At 36.0% G+C, this 24,533-nt stretch overlaps 1 protein-coding gene across 2 annotated transcripts in view; it reads right to left on the reverse strand.

Moving 5' to 3' along the window:
- LOC149572830 (Ankyrin repeat family protein) overlaps positions 1-24,533 on the reverse strand; it is an 81,802-nt gene that overhangs the window by 50,126 nt on the left and 7,143 nt on the right. For both annotated transcript variants that reach the window (XM_089813902.1, XM_089813901.1), the window contains exons 2-3: positions 2,275-2,331; positions 2,111-2,178 (exon numbers count right to left, since the gene is read on the reverse strand). In XM_089813902.1, the coding sequence (XP_089670028.1) occupies positions 2,111-2,178; positions 2,275-2,331 (125 nt within the window). The remainder of the gene's footprint in view (positions 1-2,110; positions 2,179-2,274; positions 2,332-24,533) is intronic.

Consider the following 24,533-nt stretch of genomic DNA (forward strand, 5'->3'; position numbering starts at 1 on the left):
ATGGCTCTCAAACATTTGTCCCCTAAATGCATCCCCTGTCAGCCCCCATTCTCATCCCTGTCAAATTCAAATTGGGTTGCTGATGTATTTAAAATGTTTTTCTCAAAATGCTGATTCTAGGTAAGAATCTAGTAGACTGAAAATTTCTTCTTTGTTTAGTAATCTTGCAAAAACACTTTCTGTGTTTTGTTGCTTGTTCATTTACCATTCTAGAACATATTAAAGTTTCAGATGACTACGTAATAAAAAATTTATGAGCATTTGAAAAATGTCCTTTTTCTGTGCAATCTGCAAGTTGTAAACCATCAGTTGATTTATCAGTTGCAGTAACATAAGTTTAAACGACAGTTATTATTTATTAAGAAATGGTTAATAGGTTATACATGAAAGTTTATCAAATAGGGTACAAAACTTTCACAGTTTGCCTTTCAATAACCTAGAACCAATCAAAACATGAGGAAGTAAGATCATTTGTATCCTACATCACTTAGTATTGAGTGGAGTTACAGAAGTGTGCTGTGTCGTGGATAAGCATCCTACATAGAATAATCAATGATCATCTATTAACTATTCCTTCTCGCTCGACAGATTGGTACACATTATCACTTTGAAAAATACATTATTTGAGTCAAAAATCATAAGAACTAAATGTCAATTACAAGCTTTATCATTGGTGTTGTCTATCTACCCTATTGAATGTCCATATATCATAAAGAGATGATTAGGACATATTATGTTGTGAACATTAATAATCATTGATCCACACCCATGAGGGCATTACTTGGATTGATTTGCATTCCTTCCATATGAATGTGTTCAATAGATGAGTACATTAGAGATGCATTGCATGAACATATAGGTGTGCTATCTTGATCATGACTCACATATTGAACTAAAATTCATCATTCATGCTACAACTTGCTACAAGATCTTTTGTGATGGGTTGAGCTTCTCCAAAGAACTAGCATGGGGAAATGTAATGCTCCGCGGTAGGGTGGATATTACCTTGATGATGCTCTCTCTCTTCCATTTCAGGCTATGGAGAAAAGAAATGGAAGAGGTTTAGTAATGCAAGTATTGAAGTATTTATTGCCTATATGACCTATTGATTGAAAAGAGTAGATCACTCTTATTTTCTTAAAATGACAAGTACAGCTCTAAATTTGTTATGGAAAAGCATTATTATTATAATTAGAAGATTAATATGGCATCAATATGGTCACAAGGTGTGTGTATACCTGCATCTACAATTAAAATGATTAAGTTTTATAGTTATAAAAAGTATTGTAAATGAACTAGCACTAATTGTGATGATTTTATAATCATTTATATATATTAAAAAAAAAAAATCTGACCATTTGACTCTGACTTTGAGTAAACATTGTGTGTAATTATTCATTAATTTCATTTTAGTAACATTATATGTCAATATGGATCAATTTTATTAAACTTTGCTTCAATTTATAGTCTTTGGAATATAGTCCCAAGACCTGTATTCTTCAGTCACGCATTTACTTTAAATAAGAAAATATAAATTGACATAACTTCTGCTGCTCTTTCATTCCCATCTTTGCCGAGTATTTCAGCAACCATAACTGATCTCTTATAAGAGCCTCATTCCCCAGTGTTTTTACTTTCTATTGAAATTCAATTCAAAGCTATCTTTAATTTTTTCTTTGGAGCGTCACTTAGTGCTTCTTTTTCTTTGTATAGAAAATCATGCAAACCAAGGTGGTTTAACCAAATCTCAGATTCCTCTATTATACCAATAGAAAGAACAAGGAAGGTCATTAAATAAATGCACAAACACAAGAATGATGAAGGAACTACACTTTCGAATGAAGTAATTGACAACTGCAAGACAACCAATCTGTAAAACCAAATATCTTGTGGATATACGCAATTAATAACTTCCATGATGAGTCTGCAATTGACCCAAGCCTACTTTATCTAATATATTAATATGGTAGGCATACAACCTTCGAGTGAAAAAGAAAAATCTTTAATAACATGATAGAATAGAAGCGGAAAAAAATCACAACAAAGAAGAGCTAGGAATAAAAATGAGTAAAAGTTCAAGATGACCTTGAACAAATAAGACAAAACTCACCGTGTAGAATTGTTGAAACAGTCGTTGCATACTCTAACAGCAGAATGTATTCCAAACTGTGGCAATGGCTGTGAAGCACAAAAAAGTTCAACATTCAGACTATCAAGACAAAAGAAGCGAGAAAGAATTTACAAGGAAGATCAAAATCCTTTGGGCCAACTTACAATTTGCTTTGATGAATGTTCATTACACAAAGTCCTCCCACAGCAACGGCAATGATGCTGCAACCTCAAGAATTATATTTTAGTTGGCATAGTATCTATCAGGGAAATAGAGATACATGTATCTAATTTATAAATTATGCAGATGCATTCAGGAAGATGGGTCATAACATATGGACAAGGTTCAAATCTTGATAAAAAAATTTAAAAAAATTATTAGTGAAATCAAGAAACTTAATCACAAAAACCCAAGTACTAGTATAAAATATGTAAAACTGTGCTGCAACTATTCAAACTGCAGATGTCAAATCCTTTTCCATGAGGTGAATTGTCATCCATGCATTGGACTAACAGAAAAACAAACATCATGAAATTTTAAATTACTCAACAAGCTTTAACCAAATTAAAATACTGGCATGGAACAATAAGGAGAAGAGGGCATCTAAGATGGAAAGTATCTCAAACTGTTTTGTTTAAGGATTCTGCTTCCAGGTGCTTCAGACCTCAATGCAATCATGGGTGTTGTTCCTTGTAGCTACCAACTCAGGCTATGAAGCACGTAAAATGTGGATCTTAACTCAATTACTAGTTTAGTGCAGAAAAAAGAGGCAGGAAGATAGAATTGGAAAGAGTGAAGGCTACTACCAAGACATATGGAAGCTAGGTTTCAACAAACAACAGATGGGCAACTCATAAAGCAGAGTGAATTCATTTCTTGGAATGTTAGGGTTCTGGATGCCTCTACCAAAAGCCAATTGATAAAATATCAACTAATGCTTGTCAGAAAAAAGGTTGCTGTTTTTGCAAGAAATTGTGTTATCCCCCAAGACCTTTAGTTTTTATAACAGTCATGGAACCATAGAAAGGAGTTGCAGTCAATGCCTAAGGTTCTTCTAGCAGATACGTATTCTTTGGAATCACAGCATTTCTCATACCAGTCAACTTCCAACAGGTTAGCTCGTGAATTTGAATCTTTCCAAACCAATATTGCTGCTATTGGACTGAATATCTATGGTCCGAACAGACCCCAATTAGAATACTGGAAAACTGTCTGTTTCAATTCAATTATGACGCCTAGATTTCACTCTCAAAATTTTGTTTCAACAAATTAATGAGCATTCATTTCCAAATTTTAGATCTTAGCATTTTTATATCAGCAAACGTCTGTTTGCTCAAAAAATTCATGATTTCAGCAAATCAAACATGGTTTATTATATTGGTCAAATTCAAATAAATGTAAATTTAGTAGTATCCAATACACAGGTAGCAGGGAAGCTTTATCTACAACTACTGCTACTACAGAGAATCTACTGCAAAAAAGGACATTTACTGAGATCAGCCTTAAACCAGCAATTGTTTGTGTTTCCAAGCCTACCTAGAATTGAAAGAATGATGCCAACTACATTTAGTTTTCCATTGAGCATACGGTGAGAAAAACCCCTGACAAAGGTATCTCTTTCAATCTTATTTTGTCAATGTAACACAGAGTTGTCATTTTGTGAGTATTTGTGTTACAGTTGGATTTGCAGGTGCAATGTCAAGGGAGCATGTGCCCCCTTTTCAAATGGTTTTTCCCTTCAATATTTCCACATTTGTGTCCTGAGAATCATTTTCCAAACACAAAAAATAATGTCAAGCTTCAGTCAGTTCTCACTGCCACTAATCTAAAGGTAGTAGGAGGAGGAGATGAACGGGATGACGCAAGCATCCACTCACCTGATATGGATTTCACCTTTGAATCCAGATGCAGTACAAGAATTCACACAATAGCAGCTCTCTGAATTATATTGACCAAATTGGGTTGAAAGAGAGATCTATTAGGGCTTTCCCTCACCATATACTCAAATGGGAAATGAAATCATAATGAATCCATGACAACCATTCAATAATTCTAGGTAAATAAAACATGATTTAAATCATAACAAAAAGATGAGGAACTAGCAACTATGAACAATCTTAATATAGTATACATACATAATTTCATTTTGTGTATTGAATAAGATTTGAGCTCAGCACCATCTAGGTATCTAGAACATGATATTTTCCATTAGATCAAGTGCCCTTTGGCACATACACAATAGTTAACTGCTTCCTAAGTTCTATATACCTCCAATAGCACATTCATTACACCCAAAGTACAAACTATAATAAGATTTTAAGCTGTTTACATTTTATATATCAATTTTCTCTTCATATTTTGTTTAATTTGTAATAACTAATAATATATAGACTCGATCTTGTGGTAAATACTAGTGATTCGCATTCACCATGAGTTCAATAGGTCCAAAACAATAGAGAGCTGCTAAGAATGTTGATCTATGTAATTAACCCCCTCCATTATGTGGACTGAAAAGATCACAAATTACTATCAAATTAAAACATTATTCTACCACAAATTGACAAATTTGAAAGCTGTCTAAATACTGGTCAGTGGTATATAAGAAAGAGCAAAAAGAATATCAAAGACGCCACTTAAAATTTCATAAAAATCAAGTAATATTATAGAATCGTATTAATTAATAATTTTTATTATTAAATTTGATCAGTTTCTTGAGGAAAGAATCATGAAACAAATATTAGTAATAATTAATAATCAGTTTTGCAAGTTTATATTGTGTGCTTGGGCTTGATGCTAAAGGAATGAAAAAGCAAGTTTGGTTATGTATTTTTGTAGTTTTTTCTCACTTCTTTCCACTTGTATGCACGATGTTCATAGTTGTTACGACCTAATTAAAATTTATTTATTTTCTTATAGAATAGGTTGCAAAAAACTAGGCAAGAATGGATACCGGTGGTAGTGCTAGTCAAAGTTCAGTGGGGAGCCAAGAGGGGGAAGGGGCTGATAATTTCAAAACTAATATAGATTCTCCTTTGTGGAGACATACAACACGAATATCACAAATTGTAGGAGGTGGCCCATACTATTGGAAGTGCAATTATAGTCAAAGTAAAAAAGGAAAACCTTTCAATAACTCATATTCCCGAGTGAAGCTTCATTTTATGGGCCTTGCTGGCAAGGGATTTGGAATGTGCAAAGGCAAAAATCGTACTAGGATGAGAAGTGTAGAAATACTTCATTTGTAAGAGAACAACAAGCTGCTAATGCATTAATCAATAGATCAAAAAAAAGCTACTATCAAGGTCCATCCTCAAAGAGCAAGATGCATGCACCCACTGAACCAAATGCATCCTCCCACCACCCATTCTTGCAATTACATGTGCCTAGAGAGGATGAGGAAGAAGTGGGAATTTCAACCTGCAAAAAAGCCCATTGCACACCGCATTTAAAATGGAGGCAAGAGACCGTGTTGATGAAGTTATTTCACGTTGCCTCTATGCAAATGGGCTTCCTTTCAACTTGGTGAAATCACCATATTGGAAGGAAATGGTGGCAGCAATCAAAGAATCACCAGCTAACTACACAAACCCAAGGTATGAAAATGTGCGTACGACTCTATTGCAACAAGAGGAGACATATAGGGAAAGAACTTCAGCCAATCAAAACATCTTGGAAAACTTCGAGTCTAACTATTGTGTTAGGTGGTTGGGAGGATACAAGAAACCGGCCATTGATTAATGTGATTGCAGTTTCCTGTTTTTGAAGGCCGTTGATTGTGAGGGGTGACGAAGGATTCCGAATTCATTTCTAGAATTCTCATTGAGGCCATCAAGATGGTGAGTAGTGAGAATGTGGTACAGGTGGTCATTGACAATGCCAAAAATTGCAAGGATGCCGGTGCTTTAGTTAAGAGTCAATATGAGCATATTTTTTGGATCCCATGCACCATTCACTCCGTTAACTTGATCATGCAGAGGATTGGCACTCAAATAGATTGGGTGAAGAAAATATACCAAGAAGGGGAGGACATACAGATGTTTGCGACAAACCACCACATGTCACAATCCATTTTTAAAACATACTCCAAATTGGAGTTGCTAAAGGTAAATTGATTTTTTTAAACTACTAAGTTTCATGGATTTGTAATTTAGTTAAAAATTAAAATTTATAATTATATTGTCAATTATCAATTGACATATTGTTAACTTGCTTAGGTTGCTAAGACCCGTTTTGCATCTCGTACAATTGTTATGAGACGACTCCTCAATGTAAAAGATGCATTGGGCCAAATGGTCATCAGTAATCAATGGGGCATATGGAATGTCTCAAATTCAGAAAGAGCACAAAGGATCAAGTATTTGATCTTGAATGAGAGTTGGTGGGCTCGCGTGGCATATGTATTGATTTTCACCGAGCCCATCATGACTATGCTTCGTTTGCCGATACACATACACCTTGCTTGGGAGATGTGTATGATGGCATGGACACCATGGTTGAGAAGGTAAAACATTCTATACAAGCACATGAGAGTGACTCCACACAAAGCGAAGACTTATGCAAACAAGTGCAAGCAATTATCAACCATCGTTGGGATAAGATGATTACTCCACTGCACCTCCTTGCATATGCCTTATCTCCTAGGTACTATAGTGAGGATGTAGTTGGTATGCTGGGTAGAGTTGAACCATTTGCGGATGAGGAGGTTGTTAAGGGGTGCCACAAAGCTCTTACAAGACTCTTCCCACTGGAAGAAATGGATGAAAGAGGGAAGAATTTGGGCTGTTTGCTTTAGGATTAAAGCATTCTCCATTTGGCACTAAAGGACCAAAATAGAATGGGAGCTATCACATGGTGATACATGTATGGTCAACCTTTCAAGCATTTTCAACCTCTTGCAATCAAGGTCCTATCACAAGTAAGTTTTTTATTTTGTTTTGTTTTAAACTTTTATGTTTACACTTGCATTCTAGAATTTAGTGTTTCACACATTCTTTAAAATTAATTTGCTTTTCATTTGTATGTTTTCTGGCAACTATCTAGGTCGCTAGTTCTTTTGCTGCTGAAAGGAATTGGAGTACATACTCCTTTATCCATTCAGTGAAGCGCAACCGGTTGAGCTCCAAGAAAGTTGAGGACTTGGTCTTTATCCACACCAACTTGCGTCTTTTGTCACGTAAGAATGATCATTACAAGGAAGGGGCAACAAAGCTTTGGGATGTACCCCCTGAGTGTGCAGATTTGGATGCAACACTTCATGATCTTATTACGGTCGGAGACAATAATGATGATGGTGTGGCACATGGTGCATCTAGCATAAGTGGAACCATGTTTAGTTCAAATGATCTTTCAGCAGTTGGAAATGATAATGAGAATGTGGATTTTCTTGTGAATCCCTATGATTCAGAGTCAGACTCTGATGCAAGTTAATTGAATCTCCAATCATTAACTATGTTTTTATTTTGTTGGAATCTTGAACATGACCTATTTGAACTTATTGTCCATGACTAAACTCTAATGTTGGACAAGCACATATTGATATAACATATGAATTTTGAAATATCTTGAATTTTGATAAAGGGTTAAGTATCATAAAAACACTATCAAATGATTTGTTTTTGCATATTTCTTGCATTTCTTAGCATATATATATATATATAAGTTTCCTCCCGCATCTACATCCAAAAATAAATAAGAATCCCTGAATCCCGTATCCACTTTTGGAATCTACATCTGAATCGGTAACTTAGAGAGAAATCAATAGTGATGCAATAATATCATTCTTAGGATTTTGAATCCCCTATGATAGACGTGTTCTTATTTCTATGTGTTATCTAAAATGTTTGAGCTTCAAGAGCATTTTGTATCAACCCTTGTGAGAGGACATTCATATTCTTTTGGATTAATATAGCCAACACCTTTCAACATCTAATGTCTAATACAACCAACAACTACATTGCAGATTTATCTATCGAATATGAGAGTATATTGATGCTATCAATTTAATAGATGGAGGCATGATAAGGAGAAAATAAAAACAGTGGCACCCAGTACGATGAAGAAAAAGTATTGTAGGCTATGTCAACACTTGCACTTCTATGAAAAGCAAACCATGTCATGATTTCAGTAAAACACATTGAGTCAATACTTGACTGTTCTAATTTGGATAAAACATAAGCATTTGGAATGCCTACTAATCAAGGACAACATCATATCATCGAACATTTGCATTCTTACCGACAACAAGACCCCACCAAGTAAAAGACACTGCATACATTCTTACCGGCAACATGTCATATATCTTATCGACATCAACAAGAATGTGACGTGGAGTGGTCAAATATGTATTAAGGGGTCGACCAAGTGTCTTTGGCAAACTGCAGAAAGTACCGAATAATAGTCGGATCATTTTAGAAGCCCCAAAAGGAAAGGGATGGAAAATGATATATAGAAGCATGGGAAGTCAAGCATAGATGGGAACATTAATAAGTGTGCAAGCATCAAATAGGGATAAAAATGACGTGGACACATGATATGTCGCAAGCCACCAAGGATATAAATACATAGTGCACCAAATAAGGAGAACAAGGAAGTTTAGAGGGGAAGGATATGTCTATTTCCTAAGAGAATAAGGACTCCCAAGAATGAAGATAGTATAATCTCAACAAACAAAGATTACAGCCACTTACTATATTTGAAGGTCTATGTATTCTATTAAAGATAGTCTTACAAATTATTTAGAGATAAAAATTTAATCGTGCAAAGTTAAATTAATCAAGAGACTATCCAAGTCATTCTTGTAGCCACATGGAAATTTGGGTAGTCTTCGTGACTAATTTTGTGTGCATGGATATCTATAATTGAAGCAATCTTTGATGATAATGAATAGTTGATTCACCATAAGTCATCAAGGCAAGAGTGATTAAAAGAGTAATCATATTCTATTAGTGGTAAATTATGATTGTAGTTTGGAGTGATCTACTGGCATTGACAAAATAACTAAGCAACTTTTCATACTTGAAATGATGCAAAATTGTTTGACAATATAAGAGTGGGAACTTCAAATTGTGTGGGTGGGGGGGGAGGGGTGCAGAATAATAAACAATGTTCCATTCCCACTTAAACCATCTTGAAAAGGGAAATGTTCCATTCACATGCAGATAAGTATTTCTTATCTTTAAGTATTGCATGGTATCTACTCATTGTATTCTCTCTCTTAATTGTGTTTCCATATGTACTATAAGAGTTACCTGCCTTGATCTTTTCCTTTGTTTGGGGACGTTCTTGCAGGAAAAGAAGGTTGGTACTTTATATATGCTACCAAATATTGTGCAGAGTCAATCTTATGACAGTAGCTCCAAAGAAGTTGTGATTTGGAATTCATTAATCATCTGATGATCAGGTCAGATAAAGTGAGGCTCTTGAAGTGAATATCTTTGATGGTTGAGATTATGAGTATCCTTCTATATATAAAGAGGGAGTTTGTCACTTCATCAGAGGCAACCTTATACAAGGAGGTCAGAAGGTTGATATCAGCTTCAGAGGGAGTTTGACATTACCTCAGAAGCAACCTAGGACTAGGAAAAGTCTACCGATTGAGAGAGAGAAGTTCGAGGTGAAATCCCCATAATAAATTCTTCTTTGTGAGAATGAGGTGAAAACCCTTGTTCCACCCTCTGACTTGGTTCATTGTGGATATTATGTTACTACATGACTCTATTGGAAAACATTACGAGTAGTGACGATCTTCCATTGATGTATTTGTGAGGTCACTATTGTAAGGTGACGATCTTAACAATGGCTTAACCAATTATCATGATTGACTACATTAAGTAGTTGTCCCGGAGTGTCGATTATCATGATAACGAACGTATCACGATAGACTAAATTAAGTTGATATTGAAAGATAACATCTAAGTTGATGGATGTATGTTATCCTTAAATGTCATTCTAAGAATATCATATTGAGATGATATCTCTCTATATGCTTAAGAGCATAATGTGTACTTTAACAATCCTCCCTAGCTAAGAGGGAGCGTTAATGTAGTAGCTTTAGTCAGATTGAATGGACCTAGAGATAATTTTTCTATGGTCATTGGTTAATCATCAATTAGACAGACTCTACTATATCTACTTTTATATGTGTGTGTGTGTGTTACTTATAATTATGTTTATATATATTATTGTTAATATATTGTCTAATGATGATCAACTTATAATCTACCATATAGAGACATGTCTTTTCATGAGATGTAAGTCTGTAAATGAAAGCTTTGTCGATGTTAACACAACTCCACATATGTAATGTCCCCACTCCTTGGAACAATTTTACCTACAAAAATCATTAGCAACATAGACTATTAAGTCTGATTCTAGCGATTAATATCTCATAATTCCAACTAAGAAATGTCACTATTTGTACACATCCTTAAGGATTCCTTTAATCAAGCTTCCTAACCCTCTGGGAGGATCCCCTATGTCCCAAGGAGTGATCCTCAATTAGTCAACCTTCCTCCTTGAAACTAGCTTTCAAGTCAAGCTTCATAATCCTCTATGAGAACCCTCTGCATTCCGTAGAACGACCCTCAATTAGTTAGTCATCTTCTTCAAGGGTTACCCTTAAGGTATACAAGATTTGTCTATCCAATCTTCTACATTTGATCTTATTGTAATCAACCATTATTTCTTATAATTCTCAATCTCAATAATCCAATCTAATGATCTAAATTCTTGTTATAATATAACAATTACTAATTACCAAAATATTCTAACTATACTCCTAAGAGTTCTTACATTTAATTTCTATAATCTAAATTGATAATAGTAATACTATTACTATAAATTGATAATAATAATACTATTACTATGTATTAGTAATAGTACTATTATAAAATATCTAAATATAATATTATATCCACATATATAGCTAATAAACATTTCTTCCTATCCTAACCTTGTACATACTTACCTTAACCGACGGCGATTGAACTATCCACACTCTAACGTGGTAGTTACCTTTTAATACTTATGTTACCTGATGATGACATGGCCCTTTGTCTCATTGTCTGATCCGCTTCCTTTCCTTACGAATGCACGTTTCCTTCCTTCGCTCGAGGTGGTGCGGACTATAGTTCCATTCCTGATCCTTGATTCTCTTTGTTTCAATTGTCTTCTATGGGGTTCTTAGCTATTAATCACCTCTGTCTTCTTAATTGCACCTACTAGTCTTTCTGTTCCAGTGATGTGTGTTATCCTCGATGTCCTTCGCTATGGTGATATGGATTACCTGGTTTGCAATTGTTAATTCTCTTTCCTCTGCAGTAAACCGTACCTCTTCTTCCTCCCTTACATTTACATGTGTCGTGTTGAATGGCTCGTACCTCTTTATTGAGACACAATGTATGGTGTAGGGGTCCCGTGTTGGGGATTAATTAATTATTCATTTTCTACATTTTCATATATTAATATTCAATATTATCTGAGATAATATATGTATTTCTTAAAATAATTTATTTGTAGATTGATTATATTTAAACTACTAATGTTAACATTACTATTTGGTATTGATGTCGTTACTATTTCACATTAACCATAAGTGGGTTTACATTATTTTATGGCGTATTTATCATTAGATAAATAATCTATACAATATCCATGTTTTGATTACAATTGATTTGGGCTCATGACAACATACTACCAATATGTCCAAGTGCCCTACTAAAGATAGAAACCCCAACTTTCCTGAAATAAACACTTACTATCAACAATAAGTGTGCAAAAATGACCCAAACAAAAAGAAATCCTAAACATCCCTAACCTCTAGAGTGGGAATTGGCATCTAGCTTTACTAAATGAGACCCTCAATCGCTCTGACACAGCCTACAAGGATCACTAATAGGCTAATCCTTGCTACAACCCAAGGTGAGCTAAAAAGGGGACATTACAATTAGCCCTTTCAATATTCGATTTTGTGTGTATTCTTCAAAACTATGGCTTAGACTTTTCATCCAAGGGTCATTGTAGCTAGTCATCCTTATCTTCCAAGCCTAACTCCAACTTAGAAATACTTTGATGAAGAAATGAACAAATCTTTACTCATACCTCTCTTTCTTTAATCCAGAATATCTTTTTATAGGCAACGTCTGCATTCCCAAAGTTCTAATCTACACTCTTGTTTAGTAAAAAATCGTTCAACTCCATTATGGAATCTGGCTTGGGTCCACTAGTGACAATTCCATTGTAATGTCCCCTTTATGGGACATTAAAAATTCTAAAGTCAAATTCATAAAATATAAATTTTGGCTTAAGGGGAGCTTAATTTATATTTATAAAATGGGTCAAATTAATATTTTTAAGGGAGTTAAAGGTGACAAAGAAGGAAAAGACAAAAGGATAGGAAAAAGGAATTGAAGGGTCATCGTTTTGAGCATAAAACAGGAAAGCTTCATTCATTTGTGCATGTATGGTTTATGATTCAAATTTTAGTTTTCTCTCTTGGAGAGCTTTTTGGAAGCTTTAGCTATCATCCAGCTTGAGGACATAAACCCTCGTGCCTGTAGACAATAGATGTATTGTCCGTGGAGATGTCACACTAGGTGTCTCACGTGTGCTTATAGGTTTTTTTCTTAGTATTCCAATCTAACTATAAAACTATGTTTAAGATTGGATTTTTGAATGCTAGTTATTGCATTGCTGATGTATAATGCAATAACATATTCTAAAGTATTTTTTGAAAATCCACTGGTTTATATTGTTGGTTTATATTGCATCTTCATTTGCTTATGTTCTTAAAATTATTTGAGATAAAATCGGGCAAATATCCATTCAGGATATTACAGTGGTATCAGAGCAGCAACTCTGCCATCCTGTTGGGTCTAAGTCAGAAGTTAAAATTGAAATCAAGTTATTTTAGAAATATATACAATGCGGAATTCCCATAATGGTTAGTTGAGGGAAATACAAGGTCTAGCATCTCAGCCCGCATTTGCAGACAACACAACGTCAACAATAATCGAGGATAGAATGTAACTCCTCCAAAACAATAATTTTGAAGGATTTGGTATTGAATGAATCAATAACACCCAAATGCAAGAACTATGAGATTATTGCCTTGAATGAAGAAGTGCAGGATCTAGCATCTCAACCCATGTTTGCAGATAACACAACATCGACAGTAGTCGAGGATAGGATGTAACTCCGCTGAAATGTTAATTGTGAAGGATTTGATATTGAATGAGTTAATAACACCCAAATGCAAGAACCATGAGATTTTTCCTTTGGATGAAGAAAAGAGCCTTTCCTGTGACAGGATATACTCCAATATATTATTTGCTAAAGAAAGTAGTGATTCTCATGATCATCTGGTAAGAAGAGAAGCTTCATTCAAGATACCATGAATTCAGTTTGGTAGTATTGCGAGCATATCTAGGTAGTGTAAATTTCAACAATATTTTTGCCATAGGAAATTTTTGAACAACAATAATATTGTCTAAGGTTGGAGCTTATAACATTGGCATTGTTTAATGAAGTGTAGATGACATATTTGGCCGAGAAAGATATATTTGATTGTCATTTTCATTTATGCTCCTTGCGGAAACATTACTTTGAAGCTCTCAATGTGCGTGATCATATACGACATTATTCTGAGTCTATTTGGGAGAAGATTATGCTGCATCACAACTTTATTTAGCAATAAAATGAGAAGCCTCTAAGTTTATTGGTTGACTAATGTTAGGTGCTAGCGGTGGGGGTTCCATTGATAATATTGCTTCTCTAGTACTCATCTCAATGTTTCAAGACCATAATATTGAGGAAGTAGAAACGACATCCCCAAGAAGGATCACTGTTGACTTATACACACATTCATTCATCGAGGATTCATTTCAAAGCGCTAGGCAAGAGTATGCAGGGAATTCGTTGCCCAAAGATAGAACACATGCTGACATATTTATAGAACAAGAATCGTTGATTGAGTTTTCCGATGCTGTCGTGAAGAATTTGGCCATACTTTCGTGTAGAAGTCTATCAGAGAACAAAACGACATTTTGTGTACTAGTGTCAAGGAATAATTTTTAAGGTTAGTAATAGTTAGGAATATTGGAGTATGGAGAGAGTGTTGTCCAAACTGGTCACATTTCCTTTCATACTACAGAACGAAAAAAATTGAAGGAACTTGTGCAATTCCATCCATCAAATTCTGCAGGTTATAAGTGCAGCATATGTGATTTGTAGTGACCTTTAGATGAAACGATGCTTAATTACTAGCGTTACTAGCAGCGGCTAGATGTCTGTAGTTTCCACACCAAGTATAGAAATTCTCAGAGACAATTTGGCAAAAGAATAAGGCCTATACTCATGGTTATCTAGACACGTTGGTGAGCGATGGGAGTTACCAAAAACACATGAGGAATGTTCTTGATTGGAATCTGTACTGAGCGTTACAGTTGCACGAGCAAATTGAAGTGAGAATGTGAAATATTATCTATCGTGATTGAGAATTTAGATTTTGGCCTTACTTATTTTCCAAGTTCTGTCGCCATTGAAGCAGCATCGTTAAAACTAACCGTCTGAATAACAGCAATTGGGCAGAAACCGTTTTAGTTCATGATCAAAATTAGAGCCTTGTCTGAGTCATTCAGTCGTTGACGTAAATACAATATCATTAACCCCCCTTAATGGTAACAGGTTACCAAAAAGAAGGGACGATTCATGCTGTAAAAGCGCCCTGTGTAGATAATGAATGGTCGGATCTTGTTTTCAAAGGAAATTAAGGCATTGCATGGTACTTGGCATGGTGGACATTGGAAGTTTTAGAGCAATAACCATCTATTCTTGGAAATTGTGTGTTGCCATTGACTGAAGACGTCATTTAGCAAAATATAGAAGTTTGCGTGAGTGAGGGAAGTGTCAGGCCTGTAATGTACTTAGAGGAATTGGAGGTTTGAGGGAATGATGTGATGCTGGAAATGATGTGCTAAGTGACCAAAAGCACGTATAGATACATTGGAGAGTTAAATCGGTGAAGATATATCCAGTTCAACGTACATACTAAGACCCCAATCAGGAAAAAGTAGAGTAAAGGACATTGTAGTAAGGGGTGGGAAAGATAAACAGAGGAGTTGATGTGCTCCTGTGGACTGAAGTTGCAAGTTGGGTTTCCCTCCTTCACAGTGACACATTGGCTCACACAATCGGGTGGAAGCTGCAGATGGCTAATTAACCATTATCTGAAGAAAAGTATCACCTCAGACCTGCCATGGAGTAAACTGTGAATGGGTGCTACTGTTTGAATTCCAATTAATTGACTGTCTAATTTATATGCATATTTGTGAGTGGCCTGAGCAAATTTTCTATATACATATATGCATTGTGGATTGTAAATGGTATGAGTTGTTATGTCTACATGTTATAGTTACAATTGGTAACGGCACAGTCACCTCATTATTAAAATCTAAGTTTCAGTTTGAAACCAGAATAACATTTAACAACAGTTGGGTTACTGAATTGAGATTTATTTTTAATAGCATTATTAATTGGTATCACACTATTAAGAACAGAGCAGTTGTGTGCAAAATGCTTTTCAGTTTGAAGATCAACATTTCTGCTGTAGTTCATTCCATTATCTGAAGATTTCATAAAGAACACTCTGACCAGAAAATTATTTAATAGATTCCTTGAAAGGAAGATGTGTTACCATGAGGAAAACATGTGGCTTCGAAGGAGTCAGAAAAGATCTTATTAAAATTCAGCAACAGTTAGTTCAATACTTACAACTTGATCTAAGAGCAAAGGTGTTTGATATGTTTGAGGAGTATAACAAACTTCCTTCAAACATTCAAAAAGAATTACACTTCATTGATTACATAGATTTCCATCCAAAACTTCAAAACAAGACCGATATGGCAAAAATGAGGTATTTTGGATTGGCCTAGGATCTCCTTGCAAAAGACAGGTGCAAAAATTTGTATGAGGAGTTTTCAGCAGACTAAAATCAGCTGATAGGTGATCTTGAAAAAGAAGGGCAGTCAATTACCATTGATTTGCAGCCTTTTCATGATCACGTAGAAGATGTTACACAGGGTACAAGTCTATAGGTGGGTAGTTTGGAGGTAGAGGTTTTGTGTGGGGCTGCAGGAAGGGCATATTGATAGCAAATTGGGGGAGACTAACCAAGCAGCCCATGATGAGGACTCGACATCTTTTGAGAGTGTTGATGTTGTTTTTTATTTAGTGCACTCCAATTCGGCCCAACAATCAAATATGACTGTTGAGGAGGTTTTTTAGTAATGACAACGCAAGGGCTGATCAGGTTGAGCAGGATTCATGCACTACCAGTGGCTAGATTGTACTTTATGATGAGCCATTGATTGAGGTTGAGGTTATGCATTGTGACTATACAGTGATGAGTGCTTGTCACTTTTTGTTTGATCCACATGTGGAGGATTTGATGAGTTGCAGGTGTGGATTGACTCAAAGATTGTATTATCTATTGTGGGATGAAGGTTTGCATCTTTGGATGATGGTATTAGAGGCTACAGGTATTTGAATCAGGTAGTGATGGGAGATAACTTATAGGGGCACCAGCCAGTTTTTCACTATAGTGATATGTATCCAATTGGTTGCTTACTTCTATGTCACAAGGGTGTCATGCGGATACAGGTTTACATCGTGATTATGGTGTCAGTTGCCACCATTTGGATTACTTCAAAGTCAGCACATCCATAGGGGTCTTATAGAGGTTGGTTGTAGTTATGAGGTTGTCGATTCCTTTATTGAACTGTATCTCATTATAGACAATGGATGTGAGAGTTGTATCCTTTCGCACCCAAGTATTGACAAAGTTAGCAGCATAATTTGGTTGGGTTTCACTCATGGGCTTCACCAATCTTGGCATGGTGAAGATGAGGTCGAAATTGTGCAACAAGAGTCCAATGATCTTCTTGAATATGTTTCGATTTTGATTGATTGGATAGTTGGTGTGATGTATGTTCGTACACAATTGATTGAGGCAAGACAAGATGGCTTTCTAAGTCACCCTCTTTCGAGATGTTTACTCTTGCGACACCTACTATTGGATTACTCCACGATTTCCAGCAAGGTGCTATGGTTTATGAGGTGATAAACCATGGGTACAAGTATTACAAAAGTTAGTGGGTGATACAAGGGACATCACATAGGTTTTTATTTGAAATCCAAGACTCATAGCGGTAGAGTGGTTGCATCCTTATTGTTGGTTCCGCATTTTGGCATATCTTAATTATATAGTTACTAGTATGAGATATAGAGTGCCTTGCAGATGGACATGGGACCTGGTATTGGATTATGGACTTATGATTGCTTAAGGGCAAGCAATCTCAAGGAGGGAGGACTTGCAATGTCCCCTTTTTGGGACATTAAGAATTCTCAAGTCAAATTCATAAAATATTAATTTTGGCTCCAAGGGAGCTTAATGAGAACTTATACAATGGGTCAAATTAATATTTTTAAGAGAGATAAAGGTGACAAAGAAGGAAAAGATGAAAGGACAGGAAAAAGTAACTGAAGGGTCACCAATTTGAGCATAAAAGAGGAAAGCTTCATTCATTTGAGCATGCTTGGTTTATGATTCAGAATTCAGTTTCCTCTCTTGGAGAGCCTTTTGAAAGCTTTAGCTTTCATCCATCTTGAGGATGTAAACCCTTGTGCCAATAGGCAGTGGATGCAAACGCATTGTCCGTAGAGACGTCTCTCCAGGTGTCTCATGTGTGCTTACAGGTTCTTTTCTTAGTATTTCAATCTAACTTTAACATTGTGTTTAAAATTGGATTTTTTAATGCTAATTATTGTATTGCTGATGTCTAATGCAATCACATATTCTATGGTATTCTATGAGAATCTACTGGTTTATATTGTTGGTTTATATTGCATCATCATCTATTTATGGTCTTAAAATTATTTTGAGATAAAACTGGGCAAACATCCATTCGGGATATTACATCCACCTTCCTTATTAGACCTCAAATTTCTTCTGAGTCACCCTCATCAATCTATCATTGTCCTTTAGCCAAAGAAAATGCTTCTCAAACCCAACTTTCTTGAGGTGTTCTCTTCAAGTCCTAATTTTCTTCAGTACTTTGAATTGCAAATTTTCATTTGGTAACCATCTTAGGAGAGTAATATTAAGTTAACTATTGCCATAATAAAGTATCTTTCCTAAAGACAATCCCATCATTTCCATTATTAACAATTAGAATGTCGTCATTCCAATACTAATGTTTTTATAATTCTCTTTATATACATGATATAAACTTCTTTTCTAATAGTCATTGTATCTTCATGATGCAAGGAATAGTGAGGCTATCATAGAATGTCACCTATTATATGTAACTTGGATCCATAGACACCACACCCTAATTAGTTATAAAAAATTGGAATATCAAAATGACTTCTACTTTGCTTGACATTATCTGGTATCACACCACCCAAGGTAACTATCTCAATTTTGTTCGGCTTGTTAATGGGCTTGTTGGGGTTAATCCAACTTCTAAGAGGGAGAAGGCATTATGGACACCTCCAGAGGATGGTTGGATTAAAATTAACTTTGACGGGGCAGCTAGGGGAAAGCCAGGTGTTTCAGGGTGTGGGTGCGTGGCCAAAGACCATAAGGGCAACACACTTGCATTTGCAACCAAACATTTGCAGGATGGAACAAATAATATTGCAGAATGTTCAGCAGAGGCTCTGGGCTTAGCAGCAAGAATTGGTTGTAAACAAATACACCTGGAAGGTGATTCGAAGATCATTATAAATGGCATTAAGAGAGGGAAGATGGAGGCATGGCACCTGGATCAAAGTATACAGCAAATCAAGGCATTGCTTCTGGATTTCGATGATTTTAAGGTTTCACATTCATTTCGGGAAGCAAATAGGGTGGTGGATTTGCTAGCTAATTTAGATGTAAATTCAGCACTCGGTCCACAAAATGAAATCTTTGAGGACTTTCGTCACCTTAGATTTGAATAAAGCGAGTACTATTGTTCAACCTTTAGACACAAAATTCACTCATGATAAATAGCAATCGAGATGTAAGGGAAAGGCATTATGAGTTTGAATTTCAATGATTTTAATCATTTTACAGTAAGTAGAGATTTCCTTGCTACCGATGTATCCCTCGCATGTGTCAAATGGAGTGTTGGCTCGCTTTGGTACTTTGTTCCAGAGAGTTTTGAGGTAGATATATTCATGTTGAAGGCAGAGCAAGCTCATTTGTTTTTTCACGAAGACAAAAATGGAGGCGAACTTTTCTCTCGGTTCGGACTCTCAAATTCAAACCTATGAATGCCAAATTTCCACACAGCGTCTTAAAAATATTTTTGTTTTTGACAACCCAATTTTTTTGAAGGGAGTTCAACAGATGCTAAGGCCAAAATATTTGGAGGCATTCTAGAAGAGGAGATCCAATTTGGATGTGGCATCATTGTTTGTTGCACTCACGTTGATGGTGGGGGAATCAAAAGAAGAGGTCCGACAGGTGGTGGTTGTATGTGTTGAAAGGCAGTGGCTTCTGAGGCTGAAGGATATAATTGAGAGAGTGGTGTTGGGTGTTGGAATTGAGATGGGTGCTGAGCCTTGGCGGCTTATTGGTGGAGATGACTCTTCTATTCAACCATTGGTGGTGTGGCTTTCTTCTACTTCGCAAGGCGTTCACATTCCAAAAGCAGAACAGGGGTGGAAATTGATAGTGGAATTTGTACTATCCTCCCCTGATTTGAACTTTGACTTGTAGAAATTTAACTTAAGGAATATTGTCAAACACTTTGTATGCAAACTCATAAAGCTGATTTCCTCAATAAATTGCTTTCCAATGAGTAGATTTACGAACAACTATGAAGTGACATTAAAATGCATAATACACATCATAACATTTTCACAAACACTTGGCACACATTCAACAGTATATGAAAAATCTGGAAACTCTTTCAATCTGTTGATAAAGGGTGATTTTTAAATGTAGATGTGCACTTACAGCTGCCTTAAAGGCTGCAACAACTATTCAGACTTGTATTCAACAATTATTATGCAAAGTATCAAAATTTGACAGAAGAAACCTGGAATTAGTTGCCGTAGTATTTTGCAGATGTAGTCGGCAGCCCTCCAAACTTCTAATCAGCCGGAAAAACAAGTAAACTTGATACCAACACTGTTCACGCCGTACTGTAGCAAAATACTGTTCATGCCGACTGTAGCAAAATACTGTTCATGCGGCACTATAGCAATAACTAACTTCAGATCTGCATCTCAAACCCTTGTAAATTTCTTTATGTGAACGCCCCAAATGAAACCCAGTGTGTTTCCTGAAGTGAAAACACCCTTGATCCTCCTGACTGTGTCTTCCAACAGCGAAGAGAATGCTAGCAAAGAGGGATTCCGTCCTCCAAGCCCGATAATCAGATATCCAGTAACATAACATTAATCTTCATCCAAGCATACAAAAAAAAAGCTCTTCCATTTCTTTTATAGTGTTCTCACAAGAGCTCAATCCTTCGTTTTCTCAATGTGGGATAAAACATAACTCCCTTTATGTACCTTATGTCTCCAATGTGTTATAAAAATAAAGGGAACTCTTTTAATTTAAATATTTCCCACAAACTATAGTCTATGCATTAATAAAGTTAAATATTTAAATTTAACTTTATAAAATGGCTTTATCAATGCATAACAAATCTTACCAATGATAAATAAGTTTTCCTGTCGATTTTAAACAATTACCATCGACATACCACTGTGACTGAATGTCCAGCCATGTCCAAGATGACTTACTATAAATAGTAAGTATGCCCAAAGTTGCCCCAGAACCCCTCAGAAAGACCTGCAACTGAAACTGTCTAGGCCAAATGGCCTCTAAGCCCCTTTAATGTCCTAGTTAGCCTACGGGACTGTGGAGAAATAGGCTAACGACAACATCATGCTATGAATGCTAGAAAGGGGACATTACAGAATTCCTGACTGAACACATTTGGGCATCGAAGGAGCAAGAAAGAGGCTTTATGAAAGCCACGCCGAGGAAGAGCACACTTGCACCTGGACAGTTAATTTGCCACCAAATTGTGAAGAAATGCCACCTTGAGGAGGGTGCGGCCACAACACAAGGTGTTTGGGTTGATGCATCTTTGTTAGCCGAAGAGGGAAAGGGCAATGGAAAGTGTCGTCGGGGGAGGCAGGGGATTTTGGTGATGGATGACCACTCAAGTCCAACTTTTACTTGTAAGGAAGCAACACAATGGTTCAAGGATTAGCAGACAATGGAGTTGGCGATGGCTCCCTTTTTTGTATTGTCGACTAGTTTTATGGTTGGGCTGGGTGGTTTTTCTTTGTCAGAGTGTTCATACTCTGAATTTTTGGTTTGATTGTCTAAAGGCATATGTATGGGCAAGGTAAGGGTAGTATAGATTGAAAGGCTTCTAGCCATAACATAACAATGTATCTCTCTTTATCTTTATCAATATAATACAAATATTACCTATCAAATAAAAAACTATCTCAATTTTCTCTTCAAATATGGTTTAGTGACAACTTGGTGAATGCATTCATTTTTTGTCACTATTCATGTTGGCCTCTACTAGACCCATCATGTGTAAACCAAAAGTCAACTTCTCGTGACTACAAAGTAACCCATCAACAAGCCCATTAATGTTGGGGCAATGGAGTTTGAATGTTTCCTAGTCAATCTTTATATAGTCGATGTGTATTATCATGTATTTTCTTGACGAACTTGTAATTTCTCCTCATGGGCGTCAATCATAGACATTCTTCCAATAGCATTACCAAAATCTGAAAAATGGGTGGATGTTTTGTGGGTAGCATCCACAGGTCATTGACACATCTTCAAGATACAATATCAGCTTTTGGAAAATGAAGAGACTTTCAATTATGATATGAAGAGTCTCTCAAATCAAGATATATATGATTACTTTGTGTTGAAAGCATCGTACTCGAACCTCTATTATTTAATAAAAGAGATATTTTTTGGTTTAGCTGGGTTTTTCCCCTAAGTTTGAGGGTTTTCCTAGGATAAGTTGTTGTGTCTATGTGTCTTATTGTTCCTCATTTTTGTTTATTGTTGTTTATCTTTATATTTGGGCATAACTTTAACATTGTACACTACTAACCCCTGGAAGGACCATGTTACTCAGCCATCAATATCACATGTGTAAATGTCTATTGGTGTGGTTATAGTGGAGTTGCATATCAAGTTTCGAAAGAGGATGTTTTTCTCTAAAGTTGCCAAATCAAGCAGCAAATTACAAATCTTCTAGGTGGATTGGATTATACGAGCTTCTAATTGATGAAAAAAAGCCAAGGTTGTAAATAGGAGGAAGCAATTATAGATGTCACTTCTTTTTTGATGGAGTGGCCCTCCTCACTAATCGCAAAAGGTAGTTGGTAACTGCTACCTAGCCCTACCAACTTGTAAGTGTTAGTTCCTTTTTCTGATTCTCTTCTGTTATTATGTTGTTAGTCTTGGTCTGGGTTTATAGGTTGTCTTTTTCAAGGGTAGTTTTTTGTCATGTTGTGATGGTTTATTGATCCCCTCAGTGGGCTCTTCTTTTTGGGCTAGGACCCCTATAGAAGCCCATAGAATTATATCCAAAAAGAAATATCTTCAATAGTTCACTTGCTTTGTTGATTTCAAGAAGTGTTCAACACTCCCACAAGGAAAAATATCTGGGAATGTATGACCCAGAAAAGAATTCACTACAATCTAAAACATAGGATGGATATATTAGAATAATCTTTATGTTTCTTTTTAATGCTCACTATTGTATCTTTGTAAATATTAGAATGTTTCTAATATTTAGGTGTAGTCTAGAATAGAATGTTTCTATTCTATTCAACTCTCCTCTTTGTATATATAGATCATTTGATCTCTGATTAATTAGTCAAGGATTCTGCCATTTACGTTTGTAACATGGTATCAGAGCCAGTACTTAACTTTTTTTGAAAATTTTATAATTTCTTTAGAAATTATCTGCTACAAAAATTTTGAAGTTATTTCAGAGGCTTTTCTCAACAACCCATCTAGGGTTTTCATTTTTGAGTAATTTTTCAGCAAGCTGCAAATCGCGACTTCTAAAATCGCACTTGGAATAGATTCGGCTAGGGTTTTCAGAGAAACATATCCCCAAATTTGTTTGCAACTCGAATGCTCCCTGGTTCGTGGTTCGTTGATGCAAAGTTTCGGCCATTTGACAGCATCTCGAGCATTTTTTTCCTACTCATGACTGGAAACTATTGCATCCCGAGCAATTTTTTGCTACCACCGACTGGAAAAATCACATCTAATCTCTGCACGTACACGATTCTTTCCAAATCGTGTCTATTTTTTGGCGTGATTTTTTCCAAATCGTGTCTAGTTTTTTGGTGTTGTATTTTGGTGATATATGGTACCTTGCGACTCTATATTTCTCCGATGTTTTCCCAAATCAAGTTGTGCCCTTTACACAGCCTTTGTCACCTTTCATATCTGATCGGTTCTTGGTCTGGTTCTACAACGTTTCTTCTCAATTCTGCCATTATTTGGAGCTTGTTTTGCAACCGGCTAGGATTTTGCCCGAAACCCTAATTTTTGGGGTCGAAAAATTTTTTTGATCACATATTCTTGTTGGGTTTTTCGAAATCTCAAATGGGTTGTCGTCAAATTTTTCTAGGTGCCTCAATTTTTGAGCCAACGGATCTAGACTCCGACAGCATATCATTTCTCAGTTTTTCGAGCTCTCTTCTACGTACTTCTCTAATTTTTCTAGGTCTTTCATTTTCTCACCTCAAATTTTGTGCCATTTGAGATATTCACGTATTATGAGCATATGTATCAACAACATCATAAGTCAGACTCAATTAAAAAGCAAGCCGATGCTGCCCAACACTCAGAGCAGAAAGAATCTATCTACCATGCCTTTATGGCCAGTATACCTACAAATCATATGAAATCTTCTGCCTAGTACATAGATTCCAGTGCCTCCCGACATTTCACTCACAGGCGTGATTGGTTTGTTGAATTCACTCCCTATTCTGACTCAGTAATCTTTGGAGGTGGCAAAGAATACAATATTGTCAGCAAGGGCAATGTTCAGATTCGGTCTGGAGGAAGAAGACTCATGTTCCTCAATGTATGTTATGTTACTGGCATGAAACATAAAGATTATTCTAATACCCCCCCCTTAATGCTCAATCTATTTACTACACCAATAGATCCCCTAAATTTAACAAACTTGTCAGGACCAAGGGGTTTTGTGAAAATATCAGACTTTTTGCTCAAGGATTCACCCAGTGCCAAGGCATTGTATATGAGGAGACCTTTGCCCCGACAGCCAAGATGAGCACTATTCACCTGCTTCTTGCCATTACAGCTCAGTATCGCTGGAAAGTTCATCAGATGGATGTGAAGAGT

Source organism: Cupressus sempervirens, chromosome 2, assembly GCF_028749045.1.
Source record: "Cupressus sempervirens isolate cs-2001-9-10 chromosome 2, ASM2874904v1, whole genome shotgun sequence".
In the NCBI taxonomy this organism is placed as follows: Eukaryota; Viridiplantae; Streptophyta; class Pinopsida; order Cupressales; family Cupressaceae; genus Cupressus; species Cupressus sempervirens.